The sequence below is a fragment of the Fundulus heteroclitus genome, chromosome 11 (genome assembly GCF_011125445.2).
Source record: "Fundulus heteroclitus isolate FHET01 chromosome 11, MU-UCD_Fhet_4.1, whole genome shotgun sequence".
In the NCBI taxonomy this organism is placed as follows: domain Eukaryota; kingdom Metazoa; phylum Chordata; class Actinopteri; order Cyprinodontiformes; family Fundulidae; genus Fundulus; species Fundulus heteroclitus.
In genome coordinates this window covers 26476303-26493637 of record NC_046371.1, presented here as the reverse complement: position 1 = coordinate 26493637, position 17335 = coordinate 26476303, and the positions used below count along the sequence as shown (strand labels likewise).

Below are 17335 nucleotides of genomic sequence, written 5' to 3'. Positions count from 1 at the left end.
CGGAGTGATCGCACTCAGATGCTGCATCCACCCACCCTGGTCCCTTTTTCGGATTGGCTCCGACAGAAGCAGGGCTGCTCATGGACCTCAGACGGTTTCGTAACTTTGTTCTCAAGGGGGAGAAACGAGAAAATTCCAAGATCTCCTGAAATGGATCCCAGTTTTCTCGTTGGGCACCGACATCATCACGCGGAAGCATGTGCCCCATTAAAACATTTATAGAACACACCTCTCTGCTTGATAGGATGGGCAAAACAACCAATAGAAAAACAGGGTACACTCTGTGACGTCTGTCCTGTAACGTGAGCCGGCCTGTTTACAGGTAAAGTGGAAACTTTACTTTACTATAAACACCAAGCCCTGGATTTGGAGTTTCAATTATATACAATCATCATAATGATAAATATTCTAAAAATTTTTTTTTTATAATTTTTGGGAGGTCTCATCAGAGCCAGCCCTCTATAAAAGCCACGTCTGAAATCAGATCAACAAGTGCTCAGATATCCTGCTGTGTCACAGACTGGCACACACGAGAGTCCCAAAACAGGTGTGTACAACTTGTTGAGCTGCTCATAGGTCATGTGCAAAAGGTGTCTATAAATTCAGGGGCTTTCTCCATCCTCAGAGACAAAGTAAGCTCCAGCATTAAGTAAGGAAACTAAACGGAGTAACAACACCAAGAAGCTATATCTTTTTCCTTTCTTGCTGGATTAAAACCTTCTTGGAAAACTACCAAGGTAAATGTTGCTTTTAATTGATTATCAGTAGATAAACTAAATTTAAAATTTTTTTAAAAGCTGATGAAGCTTTTAAAAAGTGTTAAATTTTGTTTATTTTCTGAACCCCTTTCATGTTAATTTTTGTCAAATGTATGGCTTCAAATGACTTATTAGTGTGGTCCTAAATGTGGTAATTGCTTGCCTTTTTTAGTGAGCTGTGGTATGCTAACTGGCTCAATTGTGAGAAAGTCTATGGACAAAGGCTATTCAACTACAGAACCTCTCCCAAATATCTGTCTAATTGTTGAGAAAACCTGAAACTTATCTGCATCATTTTGTAAAAGTAAGGACAGCCTGTTAAACATAGAAATACAGATTTAATCGACGGAACGCAGCATTAAGAGCAAATATTTGCATTTGTGTACCAACCCCAGAAACAAAAAATGGTTGTCGTGAAACCGACCGACATGGTGCCCTCAGCGGGCATTAAGTTCTTCGGAGCAGGCACGGCTGCTTGCATTGCCGACCTCATCACCTTTCCATTGGATACGGCCAAAGTCAGGCTGCAGGTCAGATACTCCTTACATGTCATGATTCTGGTTGTTTTTTTTTTTTTTTAGTTTTATTGAATATGCAACTAAAGATTCATGAATTCCATCATGTGCCCAGATCCAAGGCGAGGCTCACAACGTTGACGGATCCAGCGCAGTGAAGTATCGGGGCGTGTTCGGCACCATCAACACCATGGTGCGCACAGAAGGGGCCAGGAGTCTTTACAACGGACTGGTAGCAGGTCTCCAGAGGCAGATGAGCTTCGCGTCTGTTCGCATCGGCCTTTATGACTCCATGAAGCAGTTCTACACTCGAGGCTCTGAGAGTGAGTTTTATGTATTTGTCAAAAACGAACGAACGACGCAGTTTGTATCCTGTTAGCGGGTTCTAACATCCGTGCTGCTCAGGTGCTGGGATTGTTACCCGACTCATGGCGGGCTGCACCACAGGAGCCATGGCTGTGGCCTTTGCACAACCGACAGATGTGGTGAAGGTGCGTTTCCAGGCCCAGGTGCGGTTGGCTGACGGTGAGAGGAGATACAACAGCACCCTGGATGCCTACAAGACGATTGCTAGAGACGAGGGAGTTAAGGGACTCTGGAGAGGTAGCGCTGCTTTTTTAAATCACCATGTTATGTGGAAACACGAAAAACAGTAGAGATTAAAAAAAAAACAAAATTTTTTTCTTTCAGGCTGCATGCCAAACATCACCCGCAATGCCATTGTAAACTGTGCCGAACTGGTCACCTATGACATGATCAAAGAACTCATTCTGAAGTACGACCTGATGACAGGTGAGCAGAAGAATCAAACTAATGACTGCCGGCATTTGAGAAATCCCGACGCGCAAACGCGTCTCAGGAAATGACTCTTGTTCGGGTTCTCCCCACAGACAACCTGCCATGCCACTTCACAGCTGCCTTCGGCGCCGGCTTCTGCACCACCGTAGTAGCGTCTCCTGTGGACGTGGTTAAAACACGCTTCATGAACTCAGGAACTGGGCAATACACCAGCGCCGTCAACTGCACTCTGACGATGCTGAGAAATGAAGGACCTGCAGCTTTCTACAAAGGGTAAAAACTAAAATGAAAATTAAAGCTACATTCTAAGAAATGCTGAGTTGAAATAGCTAAATTTGGATTACTTTCCTCACTACTATTGTGACTGGGAAAGTCAGAGGATGTTGAGGAGTTCCAGGTTCAGTGTCTAATCTGGCTGCTAAGCATACAAAACATAGTGAGAGCACACAGGAATAAAGCGTTTATTGCAATTTTGGTAGCTTGCAGCTAATTCAGGTAGTGGTAAACATGATATTATACACCTTGTACTTGTGAAAATGTCAGTTTATTGTTTGAACACATGGCATTTGGAGAAATACATGTGATCTGCTTGTATTGCTAAATCCATCTCAGACAATTTGAAGCACCAATAGCTAGTTAGCAATAGCTAGTTAGCAATAGCTGGTTAGCAATAGCTGGTTAGCAATAGCTAGTTAGCAATAGCTAGTTAGCAATAGCTTGCGCTAACTACATAGCGAAAAAAAAAATTATTTTAAGTAAACCAACTTGTTCTCTTCTTTAACCCAACAAACTCTGGCCCTACAGCTCAAACCAGAGCATTGGGCTAAAGAAATGACTCGGCAGTTTTTGGAGTGCATAACTAAAGCAACAGGTCTGTTTTACTGTTCCCCTTCTTCACTTTCCCCTCCTTTGCTTCTTCTAGATTCATGCCTTCTTTTCTGCGTCTGGGATCTTGGAACATCGTCATGTTTGTGACATATGAACAAATTAAAAGGGGTATGACCAGAGCGCAACAGTACTGGGAGTCACCGTTTTGATTGCAACTCGTAAAGGCCCTTTTATGAAGAATGCAGACATGCAAAAAGGCCTTACATGCAGCGTGACTCGATGAAAAAGACTGTGCGATAAGGCTGGACACGAAGAAGCGTGTGAGGAGGCCCTAATTAAGGAGTTAAGTGGTGATCAGGCCTGTGAGGGCCAGAGGCCATACTTCGTGACCTACCACTTAGGACTTGGTTCGTGAAGAATCTGGGACATTCCTGCAAGGCCGGGAAGATTTGCACCTTATAGAACAAGGATTCATCTTGTGGACTGATAGGACAAGTACTTTTAAGCAAGGAATTCTGCTCAACAGGCTGTTTGATGACCGATTTCTACGTTTACAAGGAGTAACTTTCCAGTCACATCAACAGCTTTGTTGCGTGAGGATGACTGACATTCAGTAGAATTTTTTTCCACAAAAAGAATGACCATTTCACCTGTATATTACCTCCTTTATTGGCATTGCTAACATGTTTACACTGTTTATCTTTGTTTTAGCCATATGTGGCTGGAGAGGATTGTTGGAATGTAAAGTAGGCACTTCATATTGTTTAGCTGTAGGATTTATTGCTGGTCAATGGGTCATGAGTGTACTGTGCACCATGAAAGACAGCTACAAAATGTAAATGCCGAGTTAAAATCTGGAATTTTGTCTGGAACAAAAGTATATTCTAGTTTTGTTAGCTACATACTTTGTAATGAAAATAGAAAGGGTGTGTGTGTGTGTGTGGGGGGGGGGGGGGGGGGGTGAATGATTGCACTGCTGAATAAAACACTATATGATGATAGCAAGCCTGTGCATCTGCTGTGAATACTGACCCAGTGTGGTATGAAAAAATCTAAACTTTCTGATTTTGCAAATAATTCAACAATTCCAAACTCCCGGAAGTTTAAAATTGTGATGACTATGCATAAAAAAATGCATGAGTCTTGGTCAGGGAAGGGCGCTGCCTTACATCGAAGAAACACTTGCCCCACGATCTATTTTTCACTGCTGGGTGAGTCAGTAGCGGGACAGCGGTGTCATACAGTGACGCATGTAGGACAACGTGTACCCGAGCACCGGGTATTAACGCTGCACTTTACAATCCTCAGATATCACATGTCTGCTTTTTCTATATTTGTCAAACGGCAGTGAATGGGGCAGAGGCCTGTCTGGTCGAACAGCAAAGGAGCCAGACGCCGTTGTTCCAACACCTAATACTTCAAAAATGCACACAACACCAAACTTCAAATTGAGTGTACACTTTTGGCATGTAGTAATCAATTATTGGCTCTATTTCAATGAGATTCTATGGGATGGAAAAAGCGCAGAATTGTGAAGAAATAATTGTGATTTTCAAAGCTGTGTTCCAAACCTACAGCTGTAGATAAATATGAGAAATAACCTGCTGGAATACATAAAGTATAATTCTAACACAACATAGACCATCTCAATATAAAACACAGTCTCATCTTACATCTCTTTTAAAAACAAATGTTGATATTTTTCAATCTCAATATATTGCCCAGCCCTAGTTGACGGAGATTTATCCAAACTTTTGGATAGCTTTAAGAATAGCCTGTACATTGCCTGGGACAGTGGCATTAGCTGAGAGAAGTGTTTCAAAGCTAAAACTGATTCAAACATGCCTAAGGTCTTTGAGTGAGAAAGACTCAGTGGACTGACCATTGTCAGTATCAACCATGAGGTTGAAAGCCACATTTCATACAATGAGATTATAGCCAATTTAGCTTCCAAAAAGCAAGGAAAACCACAATTTGATGATAATTTCTATTTAAAGGAGCAGACATTTTAAAAGGGGAGTGATTTTGCTGCAGTAACATTTTTATTATATTATTAGCTTTATTTAGTTTACACCTATATTTGCATTTAAAAATATAATAGATTAAATACTTGTTCATTTTGTTAAGATTAGAACAAGGATTTTATGTTTATTTAATTTCTAACTTTATCTATTCTTATCTGTTTAGAGAAAATGTATTTGCACAGTTTTTGCCTTGTTCATCTTGTTACAATTTGAACGTGTTGAGCTTGAAGTTTTGTTTTTAAGGATTCTTTTTAGTATTTAAGGGTTTTTTTTGTCTTACAAGGCTTGTTACCTGTTATAATTTAGAGAATAAACATAAAAACCTACCATTATCTTTAATTACATTTCTTTTTATTGTGAGATGGCAAAAACGTTAGGTTTGAGGCCCTCTAGTGGTCAAAATGAGTTAATACCATTTGAAAATGGAGTGTACTTTATATACCTCCTTTCTAGCCACCCAGGCTACTCAAAGCACTTCACAACACTGTCTGTGCCCTCATTTACCCATCCACACATGCATTCATAAAGTATTTTCAGTGAATGTGTTCAGTTAGCAGTCAACCGTGATGCACCAGGGTCATAGAGGTCAAATGTTATGCATAAGGCATATAATTAGCTACATTTGCCTGTGCAAATTCTCCGTTATCCGGGTCATTGCAACAGCAAACAGGCTTAAACCGGAGGCAACCGGACTTTCGCTCAGCGAAATCGTTTCGACACCTATCCAGGAGTCTTTGTCTACTCTGGTGGCTTGCACTTCCTCCCTGCAACATTTGGTTTTGAGCATCTTTAACTATCAACATATGGTAAAGTTGGGCCCCCCCCAAAACATATTCTGCTTAGGGCCCCCAAATGTCCAGGTCTGGGCCTGCTGTAGGTAGAGCAAAGCTCATTCCAGCTGATGGGAAAATGGCTGCGGAATGCTGAAGGAAAACCTATAAGAAGCTGCAAAAGACTTGAGACGGGGGACAAAGGTTGGTCTTCTTGCAGCACAGCCGCCTTAAACAAACAGGCGGCTTTACAGTGGAACGGTTTAGGTTCAAAACACGTTCAGGTGTTAGATCGTCCTCATCGTGCAGACCTAAATACAACTGAGGATCTGGCAAGACTTGAAAAATTGTTGTTCGTAGACTGAGCTTGAGCTATTTTGCAAAAAGGAGTGGGCAAATATGGGAGTCTCTATGCGCAAGAGCGGTGCCACAAAAAAAAAAAGCCTTGCAGCTGCAAATGCAGTCAAATTTGGTTTTTGCATAGTGCTGACACTTTGCGGGTGAATACATGCGCACGCAACACTTTGGTTATTTCTTTATTTGTGAAAAATCTAAATCAAAACCATCATTGTCCTTCCACTTCCTAATTGTGCTCTAGTGTTTTTTTATGGTGTGCAACATAAAAATCCCAGTAAAGACCGTTGAAGACCGTGGTTGCTATGTGACAAAATGTGAAACATTTCCTGGGATATCTATAACGATTGTAGAATTAATCAAGATTAATGACAGAGAGGCAGTTAATCACTGGACGGAGCGGAGAGAAAAAGACTTGGAACAGGTTTCGACTGAAACCACGGTTAGATGATTACCGGGGCAAACATATGGCTCCAATCTGCTGTGCTCTGCGTTCTTGTATGTTCAGCATGACTCAGCGTTTACCTAATGATAAACAACACTCCAATAAACAAATGGCCGACAAAAAAAACAAATTAGGAAAAAAAAAATCCAGTTTTTGATTTTATTTTTTGCAAAATGAAATGTAAAAAAAAAAAAAAAAAAAACCTCTGTGTGCCTCTGCTTCTGGTAATGTTAAGCCTCATTGCAAAAATGAAATCAAGAAGCGATGAGAGAAGCCCGCTCTAAATTTTAGATTCATACAATAGAAATAGATGCAGAGGGCGTTGGTCGCCCTATTCTAAGCGATTGATCAGCAAACATTGTTCCTATGAGATCCCACAGACCTCACGCTGCACCATTATGTAACAGCATCACAGCAGTATTTAAAGAGGTTCTCTCTCCCTCGTTCGCTCTTTCTTCCCCCCACACTACAGCACTTTTCCCCATTCATCACTTCAGATACAACGGCCCGCTTGGACAGTATCACCTAAAGACGTTTTTTTAATCTTGACTGATCATATAAAAAGGTAAAACTAGACTTTTGTTTAAAATAATTGGCTTTTTTTTTTAGATTTTTTATGTGCTTTTTTCCCTCCCAAACAGCTCTTTGATTTATGCTTGCTTTGCCAGGACCTGGAGTATGATTTTAATTGTCGTCATTTCTGCAAGATCTTCTATGGGAAAACAGGGAAACCAGTTTATAGCTGGGACAAAGTTTAGCCAAAGGGACACCTTCAGAGAATCCTGATCTTCTGTGTTTCTGCCCCACTGACTGCTCCAGTAAAGGTAAGAAAGAGGAGTCCTATCCAGCTCATTTCACACATGCATAGGGGAATCTATTGTGTTTGGAGCCCATGTGAGAGCATAATTTAAACTGTTGTTTAGGTTAGGTCACATACTGCTTCAAAGTTTACAATTAACTTGTAGATCGTTCATCACTAGAGTATTATGGATCGATTGCAAGCCATGCAGCTCCATCAAGTAGATAAAATGTAGATACAGCTTTCCTTAAAACTAATGCAAAGTCTTTTTTATTTCAGACTTTTTGGCTGAGATAATTGATAATTAAAAAAAGATACTCTTGGATCTTAGTTATATTCCAAAGAAAACTGGGGAAAATGGTCGGACTCCGACCTGCCGATGTGCCTCCAACAGCGGCGGTGAAGTTTGTGGGTGCTGGGACTGCAGCCTGCATTGCTGACCTGCTCACCTTTCCCCTGGACACGGCCAAAGTACGGCTGCAGGTAAAATCAGAGCGCGGCGCCGCATCTCTATGCTCACCCTGAGCCTTACCCAACAATTTCGTTCCTCATTAGTTACTGTGATTTCTTCTGTTCTCTGCACAGGTCCAAGGAGAGGCCAGCGTCTCTGAAGCGTTGGGAAAAGCTCCTGCAGTGAAGTATCGGGGTGTGTTTGGGACCATAATCACAATAGTGCGCACGGAGGGGCCCCGGAGCCTTTACAGCGGGCTGGTGGCAGGACTCCAGAGACAGATGAGCTTTGCCTCTGTCCGCATCGGTCTCTATGACTCCTTTAAACAGTTCTACACTAAAGGATCTGATCGTAAGTATGTGTTTCTTCAGAAAATGTTAGCACGAGTCAAGCTTGATGGCTAATCTACTCCGGCTCAGACGCGGGCATCGGCAGTCGGCTGCTCGCCGGATGCACCACAGGCGGCATGGCTGTGGCTCTGGCTCAGCCCACAGATGTGGTGAAAGTCCGATTTCAAGCACAGGCCAGGTCTCATGAGCACGCGAGACGCTACTGTGGCACAATTGATGCCTATAAGACCATCGCTAAGGAGGAAGGCATCCGTGGTCTCTGGAAAGGTAACTTAAGCTTTATAGATACTGACTTAAGGCCTGCCATTTATTTTTTATTTTTTTATAACAAATCTGTGTTTGTGTGTGCACTCAGGCACAGGTCCAAACATTGCACGCAACGCTATCGTTAACTGCACAGAACTAGTGACATACGACTTCATTAAGGATTTGCTCCTCACGTCCACTCCCATGTCTGGTAAAGTAGCGGCCTCGGTCCGACATGAAACCCGATGTGTGGGGAGACATTTATAAGCTGGAGCTGTGACTTCCTGTGCTCCACAGACAACCTGCCTTGCCACTTCGTGTCAGCCTTTGGTGCCGGGCTATGCACGACTGTGATCGCTTCCCCGGTGGATGTGGTCAAAACGAGATATATGAACTCGGCCCTCGGCCAGTACAGCGGCGTCCTCAGCTGTGCTGCTGCCATGATGACCAAAGAAGGCCCGCTGGCCTTTTATAAGGGGTAAGGAAAGACTGGGGGGACGTCTCTGAAAGATTCATTATACGCATGGGAATATAAAGGTCCTAAAGTGACACAATGAAGGTCATTACATTATAGGGGAGTGGTAATCTAGTGGTTAGAGCAGGGCGCTTGTGTCCTTTCCATACTGCCACCCTGGGTCTCTGACCCTTAGCCCCAGACATGGCACTGCCCAGTGGCAGCCCGCTGCTCCCTGAGGGATGGGTTGAATAAAGAGGCCACATTTCATTAGAATGTATTTTGCAATGCCAAAATAAAAATTCTGATTATTATTATTATCATTATATTAGTACTACTAATATTTAGCTTTTTAAGTAATTAAAATCAACATTCAGTAATAACATTCAGTAATAACACTCAATAAATAAGAAACATATTTATGAATATTTAAATGTATGTATATATGTAGCTATGTATATATTTTACTAATTACATAATGAAACCAATACTTATTGATGTTAATGTCAATATTCTTTAAATTTAATTATTTATACTCACACACATTTATCAATGATGATGAACAATCTATCTATCTATCTATCTATCTATCTATCTATCTATCTATCTATCTATCTATCTATCTATCTATCTATCTATAATATATATATATATATATATATATATATATATATATATATATATATATATATATATATCCTTTACACTACTGTAGTGAATAATTTTAATTATCATTATGGCTCCATAAGGGGGTTGGGAGGGGTTATATACTTATGTTCTGAAAAATAATAAAAACTTTAATAAAAAAAAAAATTATCATTATGGCTCATCAAGTAAACCCATCCATTAAATGTGGTTAACTTAGATACTGTGTCATCTTCAGACCAATTTGTTTAAAGCTGTCTGAGCCCCAGCCACTGATTTTGAGTAAGACTGACAGATAAAATTTCTCATGAAGAAAAAAAAATACTTAACTTGTAAATAAACTCTAAAAGTTTGTGTTCACGCTAATAGCAATTGTATGTTTATTTAGAATATTATGGATTTTATTTAAAACGAGAACGAGAATAGAAATAGAAAAATGAGAATAGAATAGAACATGTTGCCATTTCACACGATGTAAAAAAAATGTTTTAGGTTAAGTAATAATGTAATGATTTAATTATTTATTGAATCGTGTCATTTTGATAGGTCAGTATGTGGGCGGGACTAAGGCTGATGTGATCTAAGGCCATTAGTGTAGAGTTAAGTTAACCAATCTCACCATAGGGTCAGCACAAGATTTAAAACAATCATGTATAATTTTAGCAAATACAGAATTTATATTTTGACTTAGTTATATTATGACAAATATTTATCAATAATAGTTTTGATATCGTCTGATTTACTGTATTGTGCCATTTTTGGCGCTCTATGTTGGAAAGAAGGCTGTGATAAACCCATATGAATATAATATAATATGAGTAATGCACAATGTTTTTCTGTTTCCCCCTGATTTAGCTTCATGCCATCGTTCCTACGGCTGGGCACTTGGAACGTGATCATGTTCGTCACATACGAGCAGCTGAAGCGAGCTTTGATGGCAGCGAATCACAGCCGCACAACTTTATTATAATCACTGCAGCGTACCTGATGGCTGAAATGTAACAGCTTCCTTACATTAAGCTACCTTTCAGGGCACATTCCAACTCATACCTATGAAATAAACGCCTTACTTTTCGGAGTGCAACACATATATAATTAAACTGCTGTCAATATTTCAAACTTAGAGCGTGCTTGATCAGAGTCTTGCTTTCAGCGCTGAGCTTCTCTGGAAATTCGATGTCAAAGGCGATGATGAGGTTCCCTCTCTGGGAAGGGTCCTGTGGAAGTGGCATCCCCTCTCCACTCAGCACTTTTTTGTACGAAGGGCTGGTTCACAATGAGAAATTTAGAAATGCAGATGATGCACAAGATCAAAGCGGACTGCAGCCTAAAAATGTCCTCGTTAAAGTATACAGTTGACATAAAGAGACATATTTTGACATTGTATGTGCTTGCTGTTCATCTTTGAGCTCTAATAGAACGTGATTGCAGAATTCAGTGGTATAAAATGGATGATATTTGCTGGGAAAGCACTTACTGCACAATGTCATTGACAGGAATGGTGAGTAGCCTGCCATCTAGTGTCTGCACATCCACATTGAAGCCAGTCAGTGCCTGTTGGGAGGGGAATACAATGACCTTGCAGCTTCCTCGTTGCTCTTTGAGCTCGTTACAGGGCTCCTACACATTTCATTTCATTTGTCTACTTTCAATTCCGAGTTCAGATTTTTGCAAGAAAGGAAGGCAGGAACGATACAAAACTTTTTCTTACTTCTGATTTCTTTTTCAACATTTATCCATTAAGTGTGAAAACCCTGAAATTCCAGTTTTCCGGCCTGTGTAGGAACCATGTTTAACCCCCCCGTCCAAAAACGCAAGTATAGCCCACATGAAAAAACAAAAGACGGACATCACCCACCATCTCCAGAGAGATCTTGACCTTGTAGATGAGGTCATTGTGTTGTCTTGTGAACAGATGATGAGTCTTCTCCCGCACTATAAACACAATGTCTGCGGGGATGCAGTGCGGTCCCTAGAGGTGAAACACAACAGGATGACTAACGTGATGAGTCTGAATGAGTTTGAATTTCTTCAAGCTAAATATTCACATGTGGTTAAAAAAAAAAGAAGAAGACAAAAACCCTACAAAAATATTTTTTATAAGTAAAATGTAACATTTAAAAAGAAGTCAATACTGTGTACAGTGTAACAACATTTAGTATACCTGGTCTCCCTCTTTGGAGAAAATGATTCTGGTGCCTTCCTTCCACCCAGGCTTGACTTCTATAGTCAGGATCTTGTCCTTGATACTGGAAGTGTGTCCGTCCTCGTTCATAACCTGTAACGCACACGTCAACATGAAGAAAAGCCTGACGCAGAAACCAAGAGAAATGTAATAAATGGTCTGTTTCACCCGGTCGTATGCGTATTTGTGTAATTTACTGCTTTTTAAAATGATGCAGGTCAAATTTTAGTCAACAGTACAGCAGAACCATTAGACAGAGCGTGCAGAACAGAAACAGAACAAAATCTACATAGAAATGTATGTATGCTGTAGTGCAGGGGTCACCAACATGGTGCCCGTGGGAACCAAGTGGCCCTCGAGGACCACATGAGGTGCCCACGAGCCTGTTCTTAAAAAAAAAAAAAAGCACAATCCACCACCAAAACTTTCTTTTTTTCTGTTTCTCTTCTTTTTTTAATCCCACTTGCATTTGTATAGATTTAAAAATGACAATATCTATAAGAGGTGAAGAAATAATGAAGGTGGACAACCTCCAAAAATCAACAACTGGGTGTTTGAAACCTGTGCTCAAGGATGAGCATCCTCTGGACTGGCCTAGTCCTTAAACCCTGTTGAAAATGTGTAGATAACACTTCAAACCTTGTGTTGATAGGAGAAAACCCACAATAAATTCAAATACCAAACAGTTTTTATTTCTAATTCATCAAAGCAGTTTTTGGTGTTATTGCACCAACCTAAAAACAAAAATGTTTGACGGTATCATTAAAAGCCTAAACTCAGTGAGACATTCATGCCAAAATATGAATGTATGCAGACCTCTGACCAGCGCTGTGGCTGTGTTATGTAATCTAACAATTTTTATGCTTCAACCACTGAGCTATATAATACACTGGAGTGCTGATTTTGCCGAAAAACTGAAGTCACTGGCCGCCATCTTGCTACTCCCTACTCTCACAGAATCCCACAGGATTTGGTTGCAACAACAAGCAGTTTTCTGGCTGTGTGAAAACGTTTCATAGGTAATTCTACAGTCAGTGGATGTACTAACACTATCAACTACTAGGAAATTAGTTGCTGAAATATTTTACATGTTACTCATATTAAATTATATATATATATATATATATATATATATATATATATATATATATATATATATATATATATATATATATACACATATGTAAATATATGTTTATGTATATTGTTATTTATATATTTATAAATGTTATATACATATATTTAAATGAATAAAATGCAAAATATTTCAGCACATGACTTTCTCAGTTCTTGATATTTTTAGAACATAACATAAAACTATATGGCATTTGACATCTTAAAAGTCTTAAGCCCCCCCTGAACATGAGAAAATCCTCGTTATTCGATGCTGTAGCGCACATATTCCCTAGTTACTGGGGGGAAATAGGGAGTACCAATATGGCGGCTGGTGGCTTCAAAAAACCTGGGCTGAGAAGTGAAAGACAGCTTAGTAATGTTAGCAGCTTTTACCCTGCGAGATATCTTGATCTTCTTTATGCATCCGTGGAAGAGATCATCCAGGGACAAATGGAGATCTCGCTCTATTGGAGAGTCGTGTGTCTTCTCCACTCCTGCCTGCAGGAAGCTGTACTCGAGCAGTGATCCGGTCGTGTAAAAGTCTGCGGAGAAGACAGAGCACGAGGAATGCAGCCGGTTTGAATTTGAAAAGAAAAAAGCACAACATGCTCTTTGAATGCACTTTCTCTTTTTTTTTTTTCCCCCACCTGCGAATGGGTTGTCGCCGCCAAAGAACTGTCTGAAGGTTTTGTCAGGGTTGCCGTGGTAGATGTATTTGGACGACCAAGCTCCCCCGCTGGCAAACTCGGCAGGGATACCACCCTTGAGTCCCTCCTCACCGAATTTATCATAGGTCGCCTTTTTTCTCGCTGAAAAGAACGGAGACGAATGCTCAAAGTGACTGACTAATAAAGCACGAGTGAGCAGATGTTGTTCTACGCACATTTAACATCTATTTGGGATATGTCTGTACCAGCTTGCCACATGGAGCGGCCGAACCTTTGACCCATTCATTTTAGAAAGTAGATTAGACTCAGTCGAAATGGATGAAGAGTGTCTGTGAATAGCAGTTTTCAAGTCTTGCCATAGATTTTGAACTGGATTCAAGTGTTGGCTTTGACCGGGCCATGGATGTGCTTCGGCCCAAACCAGTTCTGCCCGGCTGTTTTTCCTCACTGTAAGTGAGCTCAAGTCATCTCCCCATGCTTGCTTTCACCCAGCATGACGCTGAGCCCACTCACCACGTTCCACTACGAGGGGGTGGACTGACCCGTCGAGGGTGATTGTTCGATTTCTTCCTCACTTCAGCATCTCCCGTCTAAGTCAGGATGGCGGTAATAATGAGGTCATTAACGCCGACGTTGCTTTCGTGTGTAAGTCTGACAAAACTGCGCCGTGTTCTCTGGTCCTTCCCTAATCTGACCAGTGATGACGTGTTAAAGCAGGTCTACTGGTGGAGTTTCTAAAAGCAGGAGGGAGGCAGATTCTTTAATCATCAGGCTCCTCTCCTGTGGAACCAACTCCCAGTTTTACTCCATGAGGCAGACATCCTGTCTACTTCTAACAGCGGGTGTAAAACTTTCCTTTTTGACAAAGCTTGTAGGTAGAGTGGCTTAGGTAATCCTGAGCTACCTCTGTAGTTATGCTGCTATAGGCTTAGGTGACAAAATGTTAATTTTTTTCTGTTTTTTTTTTTTTACGCCTGGCCTGGCATTTCTGTTTAGCTTTGACAGCATCTTGAAGAGGCCATCGGCTTAGATACAGCGGTATCATCTGTACACAGAGGACTTTGGGTTCTCTTTGTACAGATGATACACAGTACCTTTTTTGTAAGGTACTGTTTTACCTTTAGATGTTACAGCTACCTAAGGACTGTTACGCTAACCTGTTATCTCCTACTTGAAACGACTAAAGAAGCTACTGATGTCATTATTTTTTATTTTTACTTAGACATGGAAAGTACAACTAGATCTTCTGCGTTTTTATTTCTGTTTATTTCTCAGCAGTGTCTTCTCAAACCCCCAGTCGGTCAAGGCGGATGGCCTCTCACACTGAGTCTGGTTCTGCTGGAGGCTTCTTCTAGTAAAAGAAGAAACTGTCGCTTTATGCATGCTCATTGTGCGGGATCGCTGGAAGGTCAGAGGCTGTGCTCAGATGTCCACCACCGCTACATGCTCACGGGAGGAGGGATCGCTGCAAAGTCAGTGACTTGAAGCAGTTGGTTGGATTTTTTTTTTTTAAGGCAGGAAGCTTTTAACTTCTTTTCACTCTGTAGCACTTTGAGATCTTGTTGATAAAAAGTGTGTTACAAATTAAATGTGTTATTATTATCCATCCATCCATTTCCAACACGCTTATTAATAATAATAATAATAATAATAATAATAATTATTATTATTATTATTATTATTATTATTATTATTATTATATAACACCAATTAGGGCTGGACGATAATTCAATAACAATATATATCGATAGATAGACGTATATCGACGATAGGAAATAAGGGTCAATACAAAGTTCAATAGAATAACAGTTTTCCTTCCTTTTTCATTCTAGTCATGTAGGTTAATATTACAGTCATTACATCCTTCCAACCAATCACAAACGCAGACCCAGGAAACGCTCTGTCACCAAGCTCCGCCCCCTTCAAAGAGTTCAGAGAGCAAGGGTTCTTTTTTTTTTTTTTTTTTTTTTTTTTAAAAACTTGTTGTCTGGTAAAAAGTTGGCTGAATAAAGGGTTGAGTTTGAATTCAGTGTTTGTGTGCTCTGTGTTTAGAAGTAGGTAATTAAGCAACAGCATACAATGGCCAGGCCTGCACTCAAAATATATGTTTTGAATTTGTTGATAATTATCTATATCGATCCAATATGATTTCTATTTTATCGATATGCTTTTTTTCCCCTATATCGTCCAGCCCTATAACCAATTTGAATAATAAACTGAACTCGGCTTTGGTAGGACCGAATTGGAACATACTGATTTGGAATCTCTCTATAGTTGAACGGACTTAGCTATATTTCAGTATATAAATCGGATTAGACAACATTTGCTGTGATTTGGTGCTTCAGAAATAAACTGAACTGAATTTAATCTAACAAGAGCATCTTCCACACGTGTGCTGCTGTCAATCTGCGGCAAACTGCAACAGATTTGGCTTTACTTCAACAGATTTTCCCACCTGAGCTTTTTTAGGGTCGAGGCAGATGACCGTTCACACTGAGCCTGGTTCTGCTGGAGGTTTTTCCCTCCTGTTAAAGGGGAGTTTTCCTCTCCACTGTCGCTTCATGCATGCTCCGTATGAGGGATTGCCGCAAAACCATGGACAATGCAGTTGCCTGTCCACTGTGACTCTACGCTCCTTCAGGAGGAGTGAATGCTGCTTGTCAAGACTTGATGCAACCTGCTGGGTTTCCTTAGATAGGAAATTTGTTTGACCAATCTGTATAATCTGATTGAATTTCACTTTGGAAAGTGCCTTGAGATGACGTTTCATGAACTATATAAATAACATTTTATTGAACTGAATCCTCTGAGGTCTTCACAGAACAGCTATATTGAGATTGATTTACACACACTGGAGGAATTTTGGAAGTGATTTGGTTTGTTTCAGATTTTATTGAAAGGTATCAGAGTAAATGGGGATGAAAACAAATGCCTAAAACACTTTTACATTAAGAAAAAAAGAGAAACTGCTATCCTTTTCCACCCTTCAAAATTTTATACACTACAAAAAGTTATTAAGACAAATAACCTTACAAAAGCAGTAGCATCCGGCGTAAACTCGGCTGAACTATAACTCACGGTCACTGAGAACATCGTAGGCTTCACCCAGCTGGACGAATCTGTCGCAGCTTCCAGCTTCTCGGTTGCTGCTCGGGTGAAACTTCAGCGCGAGACGTCGGTATCTAAATAAACGTGAAGAAAAAATAAAAAGGTGTAACGCTCAAGACTCACGTAGAGGCCGGCCGATAACTGAGAGGGAGCGTGAAACTTACGCCATTTTGATATCTGCGTCTGTTGCGTCTCTGTTTATTTCTAGCGTCTCGTAGTAATCACAGCTCATGGTGGAGGCGAATACTTAAAGGTATTTGGAAGAAAAAAAAAATAAACACGAAACAAAACCCAGCTCGCGCGGACAAAAATCAAGTCAACCAGCGGATGTTTAAATCGGTTTCCATGGTGAGGGACGCCCAGGAGGCTCTCGCGATGTTTGAAGGACACGCGCTTTCTTATTATTGTTAAGGGGCCAAAAGCACACGTTTTTATTACTCGATACCTAGATTAACATTGATTTAAAAAAATGGTTGAAACATTTATTAAATGCGTTCTATAAATTGTAGTGAATCTATAGTAAGGGTCCGGACAAGTTACAAAATACAAAACAGCGCTCATTAAAAAAACGCTGGTTGTGTTATCATAGCTCTTTTAAAGGTATCCTTTATAATTAAATCGATAGTCAAGGTTCCAGCTCCTCTTCCCTGTTATATTGGAGGCAAGAAACGGTATATGTAAATTGCTGTGCATTTATTGCACACTAGGTAGTTATTAAAAACGGAAACAATCTGCTTTGTATGACGGAAATTTTTTAATATAAAGTAGCAAGGATTCAAAGGGTATGATTACTTTAGCAAGGCACAATAAAGTTATGTGTT

At 40.3% G+C, this 17335-nt stretch overlaps 3 protein-coding genes across 6 annotated transcripts; 2 read left to right on the top strand and 1 right to left on the bottom strand.

Annotated features, from left to right (window-relative positions):
* The first annotated feature begins 517 nt into the window (after positions 1–517).
* Positions 518–3763, top strand: LOC105929417 (mitochondrial uncoupling protein 2). Of its 3 annotated transcripts, XM_012867201.3 has the most exons (8): positions 519–737; positions 931–1062; positions 1154–1288; positions 1389–1596; positions 1679–1876; positions 1964–2065; positions 2164–2344; positions 2994–3763. In XM_012867201.3, the coding sequence occupies exons 3-8, from the start codon at positions 1163–1165 to the stop codon at positions 3106–3108; spliced, it is 930 nt and encodes a 309-aa protein (XP_012722655.1). In that variant the 5' UTR covers positions 519–737; positions 931–1062; positions 1154–1162; the 3' UTR covers positions 3109–3763. The 3 variants fall into 3 exon arrangements, with proteins under 3 accessions (XP_021174489.1, XP_012722655.1, XP_012722656.1); XM_012867202.3 differs by lacking the exon at positions 931–1062 and having other exon boundaries at positions 520–737; XM_021318814.2 differs by lacking the exons at positions 931–1062; positions 2994–3763 and having other exon boundaries at positions 518–737; positions 2164–2348.
* A 3160-nt stretch (positions 3764–6923) lies between these two features.
* Positions 6924–10407, top strand: ucp2 (uncoupling protein 2). Of its 2 annotated transcripts, none has more exons than XM_036143287.1 (8): positions 6924–7057; positions 7161–7316; positions 7623–7774; positions 7877–8093; positions 8162–8359; positions 8448–8549; positions 8636–8816; positions 10293–10407. In XM_036143287.1, the coding sequence occupies exons 3-8, from the start codon at positions 7649–7651 to the stop codon at positions 10405–10407; spliced, it is 939 nt and encodes a 312-aa protein (XP_035999180.1). In that variant the 5' UTR covers positions 6924–7057; positions 7161–7316; positions 7623–7648. The 2 variants fall into 2 exon arrangements, with proteins under 2 accessions (XP_035999180.1, XP_012722654.3); XM_012867200.3 differs by having other exon boundaries at positions 6925–7057; positions 7571–7774.
* dnajb13 (DnaJ heat shock protein family (Hsp40) member B13) lies at positions 10368–16859 on the bottom strand. The gene is made up of 8 exons (XM_012867199.3): positions 16679–16859; positions 16485–16588; positions 13386–13547; positions 13132–13280; positions 11602–11715; positions 11296–11409; positions 10915–10991; positions 10368–10703 (listed from the first exon to the last, which is right to left on the bottom strand). Exons 1-8 carry the CDS (start codon positions 16744–16746, stop codon positions 10544–10546), a joined length of 948 nt encoding a protein of 315 aa, XP_012722653.2. The 5' UTR covers positions 16747–16859; the 3' UTR covers positions 10368–10543.
* Positions 16860–17335: the final 476 nt, after the last annotated feature.